This window comes from Manacus vitellinus, unplaced genomic scaffold, assembly GCF_001715985.3.
Source record: "Manacus vitellinus isolate BGI_N305 unplaced genomic scaffold, ASM171598v3 scaffold_12_pilon, whole genome shotgun sequence".
Taxonomy (NCBI): domain Eukaryota; kingdom Metazoa; phylum Chordata; class Aves; order Passeriformes; family Pipridae; genus Manacus; species Manacus vitellinus.
The window spans coordinates 2,819,294-2,834,025 of record NW_021938949.1 but is presented as its reverse complement, the minus strand read 5'-3'; the positions used below and the strand labels follow the sequence as shown (position 1 = coordinate 2,834,025).

At 40.8% G+C, this 14,732-nt stretch overlaps 1 protein-coding gene across 3 annotated transcripts in view; it reads left to right on the top strand.

Moving 5' to 3' along the window:
- The window catches only part of CRHR2 (corticotropin releasing hormone receptor 2), a 141,615-nt gene that overhangs the window by 104,008 nt on the left and 22,875 nt on the right, over positions 1 to 14,732 (top strand). For all 3 annotated transcript variants that reach the window (XM_025896822.2, XM_018089228.2, XM_008923667.3), the window contains 2 exons: positions 2,772 to 2,832; positions 6,881 to 6,953. In XM_025896822.2, coding sequence (XP_025752607.1) covers positions 2,772 to 2,832; positions 6,881 to 6,953 — 134 coding nt within the window. The remainder of the gene's footprint in view (positions 1 to 2,771; positions 2,833 to 6,880; positions 6,954 to 14,732) is intronic.

Below are 14,732 nucleotides of genomic sequence, written 5' to 3'. Positions count from 1 at the left end.
ATCAGGTTTAGTTCTTCACTGTGGTGATGACATAAAGCTAATAGGTTATCACCGGATTTGGCTTCATCCTCAAGGACCTGGTGTTCAGGAAAGAAAGAGAACTCCCAGGCTCAGCCTTTTGGGAAGTCAGTAGTCCATACCACATCCCTTTCAGACCACATCCCTTTCACTTCAATCAGCAAAGCAGTGACCACAACCCCTCACACACTGCTGTTCAACGCAGCATGAAGCAGAAGAGGCACTGTCCATGCCCAGTGGAACACTTAGTCTCAAGAGACACTCCTAAGTGGGGAGCTGACTAGAAGAGAAGCCTAATTATCTACCAGTCCAGCCTCACAGCTGTCTTTTGGACTGCTGAGGAATTTGTTCCTAGAAAACAGCTTTTAACAAAGAGTCCCCATGTCATCTCTGTACTGTCCCTGTGGCAACTCAGACTCAGCTTTGGTAAGGCTGCCTTAGGGATACTGTGGTCAGTTATGGTCTCTTAGGTCGAAAAGTGATGTGGAAAAACTGGAGATTATCCAGTAAAAGACTATCAAGATGTTTAGGGGTCTAGAAGACATGACATGTGAAGTGAGGCTGAAGGAGCTGAGCCTGTTCAGTCTGGCAAAGAGGCAGCTAAGGAAGGATCTGTGAGGTACCAAGAATGATTTGAAAGATAATTACAAAAATGAGGGAGCCAAGTTCTTCTTGGTATTGCAGATTTTATAAGAAGGGACAACGTCCACGAATACCAGACTGAGAGGTTCCAGCTGGACGTTAAGAAAACAGAAAATGTACCAAAAAGTGGTGCAACTTGAACAGATAACTTCAAAGCTGTGAAATCTCTGACCCTGGGGGTATTGAAAATTCATCAAGGCCGAGACCAAGCTGGAGTGGGTCAGCGCTGATAGTTCTGCCTAGAGCAGATAATTGTAGTGGGTACATTCAGAGGTCCTTTCCAACCAACATCTCCATGTTTTGAACTTTGACAGGAGATGTTTGGCAAGACAAGCCCTGTGCAGGCAGCTCGTTCACTTGAAGGCAGAATCTGAGGTCAGACAGAGCTAGTGGATTTGGCAGTTCTTCTCTGTTGAAAGAAGAAAGGTGGAAAAAAGTCACCAATATTTTCTGTTCTGAAAGTAGGAAGATGTTTTGTTCGGAAAATGCCTCTCGCTCTCAGAATTGTGCAGAAGTAATTGAATTGCAGTTCTGAGGGCAGAAACAGCCTTTGAGACAAAATACGTCATTCAATCCAAAATAAAATGGGAGGAAAAGGAGCTGTAGGAGAAAAAAAAAATGTTTATGTGGGGAATTGATTCAATATTTTTTTGCCCAGTATTTTTGAATTCTGTCACCCAACTGGAAAATCAGCTGCTTACACAGCCCTCACAGATTCACAGACTGGTTTGATCCATGGTATTTTCCTTCCCTACCTCTCTCAGAGTCCTACTAATGCAGGAATGGTGTGGGCTGAATATACCCTTTCTCTCACCCTTCTGGGCCCTTTCTGCCTCTGCTCTGCCTTCCCATAAACATTTTTTTACCTGTCTCATTCTCAAATCCCTGTTCTTCGTTTCACAAGGGAAAGTAAAATATTTTCCTCCAGAAGAAAGGATGTGGCTGCATTTTGTCTGCCCATGCCTAGCAAGAAAAGTGGGGGGAAAAGTGCACCAGACCCTGTGAGTCAGTGGTGAAAAAGGTGGAGGACAACACAGTCATTTGAAAGGCACGAGAGGTGAAAGAGGAAATGGAGAGGGAAAACTCTCCTCCTCCACTTTTGACATCAATCCAGTCCTCGTCTGGGTGAAAAAGTTCCTGTTTTCCCCAGGAGGTCTGTGTCAAAAGGCCAGTTCCATTTTTTCTCCCTCACTTCCAGTTTCCTCCTCCAGCAAATGCCCTCCAAGCCAGTTGGACTGTAAAGGCCCAACACAAAACAAACACAAGGGCAAAGCTCTGGACATGAGACTGGTATAAAATCAGAACTGGAAAGCAGAGGAAATGGCATTGCTGGGGCATTAAGTGTACAAATACACCTCATCTACTACACTGAGGAGCCTGACAGCAACACCTGCTGGGTACAACAGAAAGCAAACCCAAAAAACAGATCCATGGCTTTGACAAGAGCTCATACACACACACACACACACACACACACACACACACAGAGAGCACACTGCACATTGTAGGGAGTTGGATGATGTCTGTAAACTTAAGAGCAGCTGGATCCTTTAGAAGGGGGAAAAAATTAATTCTGATATTGCAAGATATCAAGATAATCTTTCTCATAATCCTATTTCATAGGGAAGACTGAACTCAAAAAGTTACTGAAAGTTTCAAAAATGTGCTTCAACCAAAGATCCCCGTAAGTTTCCAAGTTTCTTGGAGCCTGGGAAGCAAAAACCTAAACACCCACCCCCAAGAGCTGTCCTTAAGATTTTGCTGGAAAATTAAAAGTGACCAAAATTGCCTTTAAGTCAGACAAAATTGTTCTGGTCACTTCTATAGAAATGTGGGTATATATCTGTGTTTGTTAACATTTTTATTAACTTTTCTTACTGGTACTAAATTTTTGTTGAGATTATATTTTTATTTTTTTTTTAATTTATACATTAAGAGGTCTTAGCAATTGTGATGTCTCAAGGATACCAAGATAGGACCATTTGTACTTAGAGTCTTCCAGTTCATTAACTAAGTCTCTCCTCACACAAATCTGAATTTACTTTGGGATCATAGACGCATCCATCCGTCCATACATCCATGATTAACTCCTGGTTTTTTTCCTCCTGCAGGTATTCCTTGTCCAATCATCATTGCCTGGGCCATTGGCAAGCTATATTATGAAAATGAACAGTGAGTGATGTTAATATTTGTGTTGTTATATTAGTATATATGTGTAAATATGCAAGTTTCCTGCCTGTCATACCTGATTTCTTACACATGGGGATGGAGAACTGTTGTGCTCTAGGAAAAGTGTCCTTAAAGAGCTGTCAGCTCTGATCAGCTCCTTTTTCCAAGGACAGTTTCCCAGGGGATCTCATCCACTAGCTCTTTAAACAGCTCTCTTTAAACAGTTCCTCTTCCAAAGTTCTGGGTTCTGACTTTGCTCTTTGCCACAGAGTTTGTCCATTTGTCCTGACCACTGGGGAAATGATGTGCCATTGCCCCCTGAGGTCAGACCCAGCAAACTGGGCACATGCAGAAAACATGGACTCTTCTGCAGATTCCAAGACTCTTGGGGACAGCCCAAAATTTGGGACAAAATGGAGAAACTCCTTCATCTGAGTATCCACTTCAGCTGTAACTTAAGTTGTTTGGAGGTCGAACCGGGGTTCCAGTTGTGTAGCTCATCATTTGAGTTGAAAAGCTCAAACTAGCACTCAGGAAGAATGTTAAGAAAATGCTTCAATCAACTTCCTAATTTTTTTCATTTTTGTACTTAATAGAGATCGTTTTCTGCTTAGTGAGGCAACTTTAATTGGTACTGTGGCAAATATCCTGCCTGGGGTTTCGAAAAGTATGGCAACTCTGAAAAAAAGCACTGTTAAATCTCAATCAAAAAATCCCACAAAGGTGATTAAGGATTATTGTAGTAATTTCACTGATGGGCAGTTGTTAAGGGGAAGAACATCAATAAGATCTAATTAACAATAGTGATAAAACCAGTGGTGGGTTTGGTTATATTAAGAACTATCAGAGAACCGTGAAGAATATTAATTAGTTCTATTCAGTAGAAGTGTGTTTACATATCTCAGTCTTATCAGAACTGTCTTCCTAAATTGTCCCCTTCAATATTTAGGGAGTGTGTGTTTATTCTTCCAGAGGTAAAAAAAACCAAAAAAAAAAAAAAAAACAAACCAAAAAAAAAAACCAGGTTAAATGGCTTTTATTTCACACAGATGGAATGAAACTTCTGATGCACCAAGTAATTGTCAGTGATTTAAGTTTCTCTTTTTGGTTTTAAATAAATGTGCAGTGATGATTTTATTGCAGAAGTAGTGGCTTGTGTTGGATTTAAGGCAAGACTTCAGATGGCAGACAGTTTGCAATATCTCAGCCAAGGTCCCAGTTTGAACAGTTAGACTGTAAATATGAAATATTGCTAATCAAATGCAGACATATATAACCTCACTGGCAAATAACTGTCCTCTCACTGTTACTCACCAGATCTAATGGGTGTATTAGGAATATTTAGATTACAGTGTAACACATCTGCTTTACAGCCTAAAGACATGAACACCAACCTAAAAAGCTACCTGCCTTTTTTTTTTAACTCCCCTACCTACAAAAGGAATCAATAAAAGGAATCAGCTCCCCTGTAGAGGCCTGTGTTGTAGAACTCTTATCTTTGGCGATAACCTTGTTCCCTTAAACTGTGTGAAAGTGTGTAAATACACGAGGCTTCACTCAGTGCAACCTTGGTTTAATACTGGGCTCCAGAAAATAAATGTCAGCATTTTGGTCTTCAGGATGGTCTTCCAGCTAAATTTAAATTCCAAAGAACAGGGAGCAGTCTTTGCCCTGGAACCTCATCTGTGCTCTACCAGCTCTGTTCCAAATTCTTTGCTGACTTTTTCTAGCCCACTAAGTTCTGCCATATGCTTCAGTCTCCTTCTTATTAGTCCCCCTGCTAGAACCCTCTGCTGGAGCAGCCAGTTTCCCAGAAACTCCTCTTCTAATGGCTCTTGGTACCATGAGTTTCAGGCAATATAAAATAGTTCTCCCAAAATACCCTTCAAAATCTTCTCTCAAATGTAGGTCTTGCAAGTTATGGAGAATTATGTTTCCTGCCTTGGCATATCTTGTAATTCATTTTTCTTCAAATCTTTCCATCTACACAAGAATAAAAAGGCAGTTTCATTCATTTAAGGCTGCTCTGGGGATTCTTCTTGGATGATAACTTACTTGGAGGAAGTGCCTTATTCCAAGTCTTGCTCTCATTACCAAATCTTGGAAAATTAGTTGCAAAATTATACATTTACACTAATTTGCAGCCTGTGCACCAGGGAATAACAGACATGTTTTATATATCTAAAATATTCACAGCTCACTCATTCATTTGGAACTTAAAAGATGCAGGAATTGAGTCAAGAAAAGGCAAATAATTCACGGTTCTGAGTCACGTTTTTAGATACCAGCTACATATCTCAGCACTGCTGTCCAGTCAGAACATCTTGAAATGGGCACTCAGCTCCTTCTATTTTAGCAAACAACAGGTTTTGTAGAAAGGCTTTAAGGGCATGATGTGATCTGTAAGAATTCTTTCCTCATCTCAGTTTATTTGCCCTGAACTCTTGACATTGTGTCTTGCAGACAGTCACCTCTCTGAGGCAACGCATTTTCTGTCTGACTGCTTGTAAAAGTGAAAATCTGCCTCCCTGGTCTCCTTGGTTCAGGAATTACCCTTGTTTTCATGTCTCCAGTGGCACTAACTTACTGTTTGTCACAAGGCAAACACGAGAAAGGCATAATTTTTGCTGCGTAGACTTGTTATGTGGTATCCATGGCAGGGAAGAAAACTCTCAGACCCTTGAACTCCAAAATCTATTTGCTAAGGGATCTGGAGCTCCAATGATCTAGACCTTAAGGAATTACGAGAGTGAAGTTGTCTCTGCTTGGTGGAATTCTGGATCCAGACCACGTGGATGTGTCTGTAATACTAAATTAGCTGGGCCTGGGTTAATTCCTGGGGATGGAATTCAAACAGCATGGAGTAACTCACATCCATATTATTAAACCTTCTTGGCCTCAAAAATCAGGGTAGCTGCAGTTTGTGGACTATTGGGAGTGTTCTCTGGCTCGTGCTAGCTCCAGATTCATTACCCAAGAATAGTTTAGGGGTTGGATATTATTTGGCCTGCACCAAAGCTGCAGCAAGGAAAATGTAATGGTGTAAATGATTGAGTTCAGAGCTGAGCCCAGTTTCTAATTCATTTACCAGCATAAATACAACAGATTTGTTACTCTCAGTTAAGACAATGAAGTGAGTGACACTGTGGGTCACTGTGAAATCACAGGGTTAGTCTGTTGTGTAGCACAGCAGGGAGAAAATCACGTGGAATTAGTGGAAGTGGAAGTCAAGCCAGTGCTGAGTCACATGTGACACATCCAGGCTCTCTGCTGGTTTGAGGCCATTCAGTTCACCTGAGATTTCACTTCACCTGAGTCTATTTCCTCTTGATGATCCAAATACTTGGATCAGGTATTTGGTAGCTTCAAATGATGGCTCTGTACTGTCTGCTGGGTTTGGTGGTCATGGTATCATAGAATCACTAAAGTTGGAAAAGACCTCTAAGAAAAAGAAAATGTTGGAAAAGACCCTTCACCCAGAACTGCCAGGTCCACCACTAAACCATGTTTTTGAACACTTCTAGGAATGGTGACACTACCAGTGGAGTCCCCAGTGGTCCCAAGATTCATTCAAGGCCAATGGAATTACCTCTCATTCATCCAGTAGCTTATTTAGACAGCATTTCCATGCAATTTGAGACATATTTGCTATAAGCAGCAGCCACTTTGTGGAACGTGTTTCTGGGCACTGCAGCAGATAACAGCTGGAGGTTTTTTTCTTACACAGAATATTTCCTTAGTCCCTTTCTCAGACATCTCCTGCACCCTCCTTGTAGCAGGTTCTCACATTTCTTGGAAATATTTACTCAGGCAATTGCCAAAACCGTATGGGAACGTGAATGTTTTAATGGGAGGGGGAAACGGGGCTCAGATCTGTGTCCAACAGCAGGTGCTTTGTAGCAGAAAACTCATTTCCTTTCTGATTATTTATATATGATTAATCAATGCAGTGAATAAAGGAACACCTCTCTACAGTGTCCTTCCTATTACAGTCTAAAAGAAGTGAGTTTAACTTTATATATGATTTTCTTATTTGTTATGTTTCTTACAGATGCTGGTTTGGAAAAGAGCCAGGGAAATATATTGACTACATATATCAAGGGCCAGTGATTCTTGTCCTTCTGGTAAGTGTTTGTGTGGGTTCAAGGACACTGCCATCTCCCCTTGAGAGATAATTTGATAGGCATCTGCGAGGTTCCACATACTTTTATGTAAAATAAGACACAAACAAGGTCAAACATCTTCAGATGCTCTCTGAAGTTGCCACAGTAGCTAAAACTGCAAGTCAGAATTGAAGTGATCTGGCTTTCCTTGATCTCAGGCCATTCTTTGCTCCTCCCTAAGAAAAGCTGTTTGCCTTTGTACAATGTTTTGAGATGTAGGAAGGGAAAATGCTCAAAAACAGGAGGTACATCACAATGTCTGCTCATCCACTTGAGGTTCTTGACAACTAGAGCAATTCTGCCACGTACATTGTTTAGAAAAATATAATAATCGTGTCTGGGAATTACGTCTCCTCATACAGTCATCTCCATGTTCTACATCCCCATCACTGCTGTGTGTTTGTTTTTAGCTTTCCTGTTGTTGAGTTTCCTTTTCAGTTCCGCCCACACTTACCAGGCTGTTTATCTGTTTGCCCAACACTCTCTCCTGTGCCAAGCAAGAGTAGGCAGAGGAAGAAGGAAACTCATTCATAAACCACATTGAGCCTTCAGCTGAAGGGCCGTGGTGCTGAGTGTGGATGGAAAATATCAGTGCCATTGGAAAGGACAAGGCTGAAAAAGCCAATTCTGCTCTTGCAGGCAGATGTCACAACAGAGAATTCACAGGGCTTGGTGGCTTCCCCTCTCTTAGGGAACCAAGACTCACCACAGCTGTCCCTTTTGCCACTCTAATCCCCATGGAGAAGGTGCAAATGCTCCAGAACAGGCACCATTTCCAGCATCATGGTCTCACCTGGTCAGTGCTGTGTTCATGTGATTTTGGCATGAGAAAAGCTTCCCTGTTGCCTAGGAAGCCAACTACCACTCTGAATGTGTCCTGACATCAGGAGAGGTAACTTCTGTATTGTTCAGATGCTGCAAATGGATCACATAGTGCACACCTGAAAAGAGAGAGAAAAAAAAAAACCACACACATAGGAGGAGTCTGTTTTTATGTAAAAATTTTTTTCATTATGTTCTAAGGAGGGAAATAACAATTGGTGTGATATACACAAATATGTCACTAAGGGAGTCACCCCAAAAACACAAACAGCTTCATGGTGAATTGAATCACTGACACCAAGACTAACTCACAAATAAATCCTATTTGGACAACATGAGGTGGGAGGTTTGTGATACTCAGAGCATTTGGGTTTCACATCATTGCCTAGAAGTCTGTGAATCTCTGAACCCACCATAATCCCTTTAGTCCACAAGATCTGTAAAATCCTTGGGCAGCATCTCTAGCAGATACCGTAGGTAGCTTCATCATGAAAACGCCTTTCTTCTCCCCAGAACAGCACTTTAAAGAGCCCAAGGAGACCCAGGAAATGGAGGTACAGTTGGGGGCTGTCTCTATGTACAGATCATTATTATCTGCCTTTAATTTAGAATAGCCTTGAGACCCCTCTAAACTGAGCCTGTAGCTGAGGAGCCCTGACTTGACACTGTGTAATGAACCTTCCTACCTTGGCCTGCCTGCACTTGAGCTCTAATTAAGCCACTAATGAGATAACATCAGTAATTGCACTGTAGGGAGGGGGGGAAGCAGCTGATACAATTCAGAGAAGTAACAAAAGGGCAAGCCCTTCCTCCCTTCACCTTATAGTTAGTCCCATCAAAAAGCACTGCTGCAAGAGGAAAGGAGCTCTCTGGAAACAAAATCTAAAAGGCAAATTTGAAAATTCCTCTTATGTGCCCTCTCCCCTTCTTTTTTGAGCTGTCAGATGAGTTTTGTGTTTAATTAAAACACACAACCCCACAGAGTCTTAGAGCAACTTGACAGGCTCATTTTTTGATCCTTATGTGAATAAATTCAAATTCTATATAACTATTCAAGCATCATTTATTTTATTGGAGTTATTGACCTTTTCAAGGGTGCTGTGAAAAGTGATGGATTAAGAGCACTGAAATTTGACTTCTGCCATGTTCTCAGGGCAACAAAGTCAAGCATCACCACCCTCATATGTGATTATGTCTCTGCCTGATCATAGATGGGGACAAAGTGCTGCTTTCTTCTTCCCTTCAGTGAACAATGGTCACCAAAAATGGAAAACACAAAGATTTCAAAAATAGTGCACGTCTGTGACCTCTTTCAGTCACAGCTCATGAGCTTAACTTGAATTAATGAAGAATTGAAATAGAGTTGAAGCTGAAATTCATGTTTTGTGAAGGAACATATACAACAGGACATAGTCCTGATGGGACAAGGGATAACGACTTTAAGCTGATGGAAGGTAGATTTATAGTAGATACTTAGGAAGAAATTCTTCCCTGTGAGGATGGTGAGGCCCTGGCACAGGTTGCCCAGAGAAGCTGTGGCTGCCCCATCCCTGCAAGTGTCCAGGGCCAGGTTGGACAGGGCTTGGAGCAACCTGGGCTAGTGGAAGGTGTCCCTGCCCATGGCAGGGGGTTGGAACAAGATGATTTCAAAGATCCCTTCCAACCCAAACCATTCTGTGATTCTATGGCAATTCTGTGAGAGAACTATCCCATGGTGCTGCTGGAAAGATAAAAAGAACGTTACTAGGAGAAATTAATGTTATTTGCAAAAGGGTGCTCACACTAAAAACTAAAAGTCTAAAAACTCCATGAAATTACAGTTCCTGTCCACATGTGAGCATTCAGGCTGGGACAGTTAAAATTGGCTTCACCCACTGGATTGAAGAGCCAAGAGCCCAATGTCCAGCTCAGATGAGTTTTGGTTACCTCTTGGACACATCATGTGTATTCCAGCAGCATCGTTATACCAGCCAGTAAAATTATGATTAGAGTGCTCTTGTTAAATATTCTTAGTCCCAGAGGGATAAAACCTGCTTCTAAAGATGCAGAGTCTCTTCAAAAGATTTTTTTTTTAAGGATATTTTTCTGGCAAAAATTATTTCCACTGGTTTTAGATTTCTCATTTTCTTGCCTCTGTGCATTGAGTGGCTACACCACAGGACGAGGTGACATGAGGAACAGGTCATGCAGGAATTCTGAGCCTCATGGGGAAGAAAGATTGGTCTAAGCAAAGCCCTTTGAGCGTGGTAGCAATCCTCAAGTCCATCTTTAAACCACATTATTGTGTTATATCTCGGTTACAAAAACTTTGAGCAATGAAGTCAAGAGATTTGTTTGATTGATTTCCTGCTTATCTATAGAAGGAACCTGAAGATTGTCTCGGGCAGAAAACAGGGAAACGATTTCAGACACAATCTCAGACTATTTCAGAAGCAAAGGAAAATAAGTGCTGATCCCACATATTGGGTGAGAAACCTGTATTTTTATCAACAAAAAATGTGAGGGAGAAAATGTAGGTGATCATCCTTCTCTGTTTCATTGCTGAATGGATTTTGGCTTGAACATATCCCCCAAGAGATCTAATAATCCAGTTCATTGGTTGCTTTGAAATTCAATTTCTGATAACATTTCCTATACCTAAATACCTCTGTTAGGTATTTGCTCTTCAAATTAGTGATTTTTTTTTTTTTTAATTCTGATCTCTTTCCTCAGAGTCACATAACCGAGTTTTAATCACACACTCCTCTCTGAAGGTAAAGAATGGGCAAAAGTTTGGAAATATATGCCAGAGAAGTGAATTTCATCCTGATTTTATTAAGGAAAATACATTCCTTATGTTCAATTTTAAATGTAAATGCTGCCAAAGAAACTGGTGAACATAAAAATACAATAGGATCAGAGGAGACCGGAGGACAAAACTCAGAAAAGAGGCACCAGGGGCAGTTAACTGAGTTGCTTTCATTCACAGTGACTTCTGTTGTGAAGTGACCCCAGCTAGGAACTGCTCTGCAGTATTTCTCAGAGCGAAAATTGTATCAATATTCTGTTGTTCAAACAGGCAGATCAAATATTTCTTTTTTTTTCCAAACCTTATATTCGGCTTTAATAGATTTTTTTTTTTTTTCTCTTGTGCTTGGGAACTGAACAGTTTTCTGACCTCTGCTTTTCTTGTGCCTGGTTGAAAATAATTCCCCACAATCAATTAGCTGCTGGAATAAGAGGGTGGACTAGCTGATGGGAAGATCTGGAGTCCACTTCTGCCTGTGCCTGCATCAGCTGTTTCCTCTTGAACAAGTTAGATTGCTGCTCAAAGCTCGGTTTCCCCCAGCTCTAAAGCAAACTTAATGATACTTATCTTCTTTGCTTTGAGATTCCTGGGTGACAAGTGCTTTAGAGGAGTTAAGAGTCCTTAGGAAGATGGGCTTGTCCTTGTTGCAGTGTGGGATTTTGTTCAGGAGAGGGCTGACACATGCACCCAAGTGGTCTTTATGATGTTCTAATCATTCACCAAGTAGCATTTTTGTGGTGGCAAGATCAAAGCTTGCCCCAGTGCTCAAGGTGTGAACACACCAATGGATTTTTACAGCAGCATCCCGTTCTCTGGTTTATTTTCTTTTACTTTCTCAGTAATTCCAATTTTTTTTTGTTTGTTTGCTTTCTTTCACTGGGAGCTTGAGATAAAGTTTTTCAGGGAGCCAGCTAATGTAATCCCAACATTTGTTTTGTGAATGAAAATGCCCAGAGCTCATGACTCTCCATGGTAAAGTTAAGATTGTTTTCTTCCCCCACAGCGTTACCCTTGTATCAAGTGATTTATGTGCCATGTTATTGCCTGATCACTTAGTGCTGTGAGTCCCTGTACAGCTCTTTGCAATCAGGCTTTATTTGAGCTGTTCTGAGTAGTTTGATGTCACTAAAGATCTATCAGCCTGTTCTTCGTTCCCGTTTATAGATGCGTGTAAAATAGCACAGATATGCGGGTAGCCTCTGTCCATTGATAAAATAGAAATTATATGTGTGTATATATGTGTGTATATATATATATTTATATTTATATTTATGTATTCCTACCCTTTTTCTCATGTATTTTTATCCATAGTGCTCTTCCCTCCAAACCTCTAACGAGTTCAATGGGAACCTTTAGGGAAACAAATTTGAATTCCTTTCAGAAACCTGAATGCACTGACCACAGGGTCTCCCTTGTCCCCATGCTGACTCTTTCAGAGGACTTCACAAAGCATATCATTCTTCCCTTTTACACTTTATTTCTACAAATGCTCTTCTTTACAAAGAGTTTGTCCAGCTCAGCTTCAGGTTATGGGATGTAGCAGTAGCTATATATAGCAACCACTGGCTGATGCTCTGGAAGACCATGAAACTTTCTTCAGTAAATATCGAGTGTTTAGGTGGTTTATTTTAGTCTCTGAATATTTTCTTATTTTCTGCTGACTCTCTCCACCCTTATGCTTCCACTTCTGCATTGTTCTGTTGAGAGACTGAGGTTTTATTATTATTATTATTATTGATATATCTTTTTCTTTTTCCCTTATCCTTCCTATCTGACTGTCTCATGTTTTTCTCAACCACTGGATTGCTGATTAAATTATTAAATGATTTTCCTATTGATTTTTTAAATTTTTCTCTCTCTAAACATGAGCAGTTCTTCCACTGCTGCAAGGTTGCAGTTCATAACCTGCAAACTGTTGATGTCCCTGAGATTTTCTTGCAAGAAAACCATTTATCATAATTTTCACTGGTTTGCAAGCAGGCTGCCCCAGCTACAGGGAGGACAGAGATAATATGATAATTTAGTTATAGTCGACCAGAATTTATCTCCAATTTTGCCATCATTATTATTACTTTGTTCCTGCCATTTACATTTTGTAGCTGTGCAGCCAATAGTGTCAAACAAGGTGTCCAATACCATGTACACTCTACAATGTCTCCCATTTTCTAAATTTTCTGTTTCTGAGATGTTCCATAGCCAATAAGAATCTCACATGACCAGCAACTGCTAACAAAATTTCTCCAAAATTCATCCTAAGCCTTAGAACACTTTCCAGATAAAAAATCACATTTCCTCAGCAAGTTGCTGGATGGTTTCTCTTTGGAGAAACTCTCTCTGGTCTTGTGGTTCTTGCTGTCACCATGTGACAACTTGAGCCTGCCCAGCCTGGGGAACTACCAGGTGGATTGTTCACGTCAGTGTAACCATGTTTTGGGGCTGTCATGTCGTCTTGGCCATTTTCAATGGGCTGGTGGGATGAGTTGGCTGTCCAGGAGCTGACACTCCCTCCAGGTGAGAACACTCTGTTACTTTTGAAAGGGTCTGTGTGTTCTGGCATTGCAACATTTGACGTTTTTAACAAAGCTTTTTGAATATGACGTGTTTCAGGAGAGACAGGAGGACCATCCCAATAGTAAGAGGATCACAGAGGAGGTTGTAAGATTGACAAAGGCTGTGGACATGCTCATGCAGGATGCAGGGCTCCAGTGGGGAAATGATGTGATCCCAACCAGGACTAGAGTTTGGACTTAGGTTTACGTGGCAATGTGGGCAAAGCGTCTGTTTGCTGATGTGTAAGGAAGATATCTGACCATTTACCATTCCCTGCTTTCCCCACCAAAACACCACTCCCATACAATCTCCAGGGCATGGATATTCCTGCCCTGCTTCCCTGCAGTGGATCTTTCCCTGCTGCCCCAGGGTGTCTCTTCCAGAGTCTCCCTGATCATGACCATCACCTCGTTATGCCTCATTCTTCTTAATCACTTCTCGTTTTTCCTGATTGTGCATAAAAGTATTTTCCAGCCCTGTGCCCAAAGGAGTCATTGTGATGCCTGTGACCTTTGAAAAGGAAACTTTTGTGATAAAAAGGCACTGTCTGAGGATGGTGTCAGGACAGCATGGGAGAACAATTAAAACAGAGCATTAATAAACTGCCAGGCTGTTCGTCTGAGGGCAGGATGACAGCATCTAATGCTCCCCCTGAAATGACTGCTCTGATCTCAGTTTGGGTTACTTAATCCTGAGGTGGATTTTACGACATTGCATAAAAATACAAAGTCTAAATGGAATAATTTTTACAATTCCTGGGAGTGAAGAGGAACAAACATTCTAAGAAGCACAGAAGTAAAAGCTTTCTGTGAAGCATAAAATACAAAGCCCAGCAGAAAATGAGCAAAATAAATGCCAGTTGTCCATTAAATTCTCGAAAGAGAAGAGCTTAATGACTTCCCTTTTAAACTCCTGGGCTTGGGGAAAACTGCAAAGGAACCTTCAGAGTCAGCGTTCCCTCTTTTGTGCATTTTGGCAATTGCATCTTGCTAAGGAAGATAAATTTTCTCTCAGAGTTTGGGTTTTATGAAACAAAAATTTTATGACCAAAAATCACTCAGTGAAAAGTTTCTTTTGGTTCAGAAGAGTTTCTGGGTTTGTGTGTTCAGGTTATAGTTGGTCAGTGCCAAAGCAGATGGTCCAAATGGTTTTTGGATCGCTGGTTTATAACTCCATTTTGGGGGTCTGAATTTTCATCTCAATTTAGAAATGGAAAGACTAAACTTCCAAAGCTCTGGCAAGATATGAAAACTCTTTCTTTCCCATCTGTAGCTGGAGAGAATCTTATTCCAGCAATAAAGATATTCTTAGCATAGCATAAATAAAAGTAAGAGAAGAAGAAATAAGCCATTTTACTCTGTCTTCAACACTTCAGCTTTGGATTCATTTTATCCAACAATAAATATTAAGGTAAAAATCCTTAATTCTGTTTTCCATTATGAAGCAGAAAATGTCTATATACAGAAATGAATGAAAATATAAAGTCAGCTTAAGGATAAATAGAAAGGATAAACTGCCTGTCATCATTACTCCTCTTAAATGATCTTTCCTGTCTCCATTTATGGAACTGATGTGTAGGT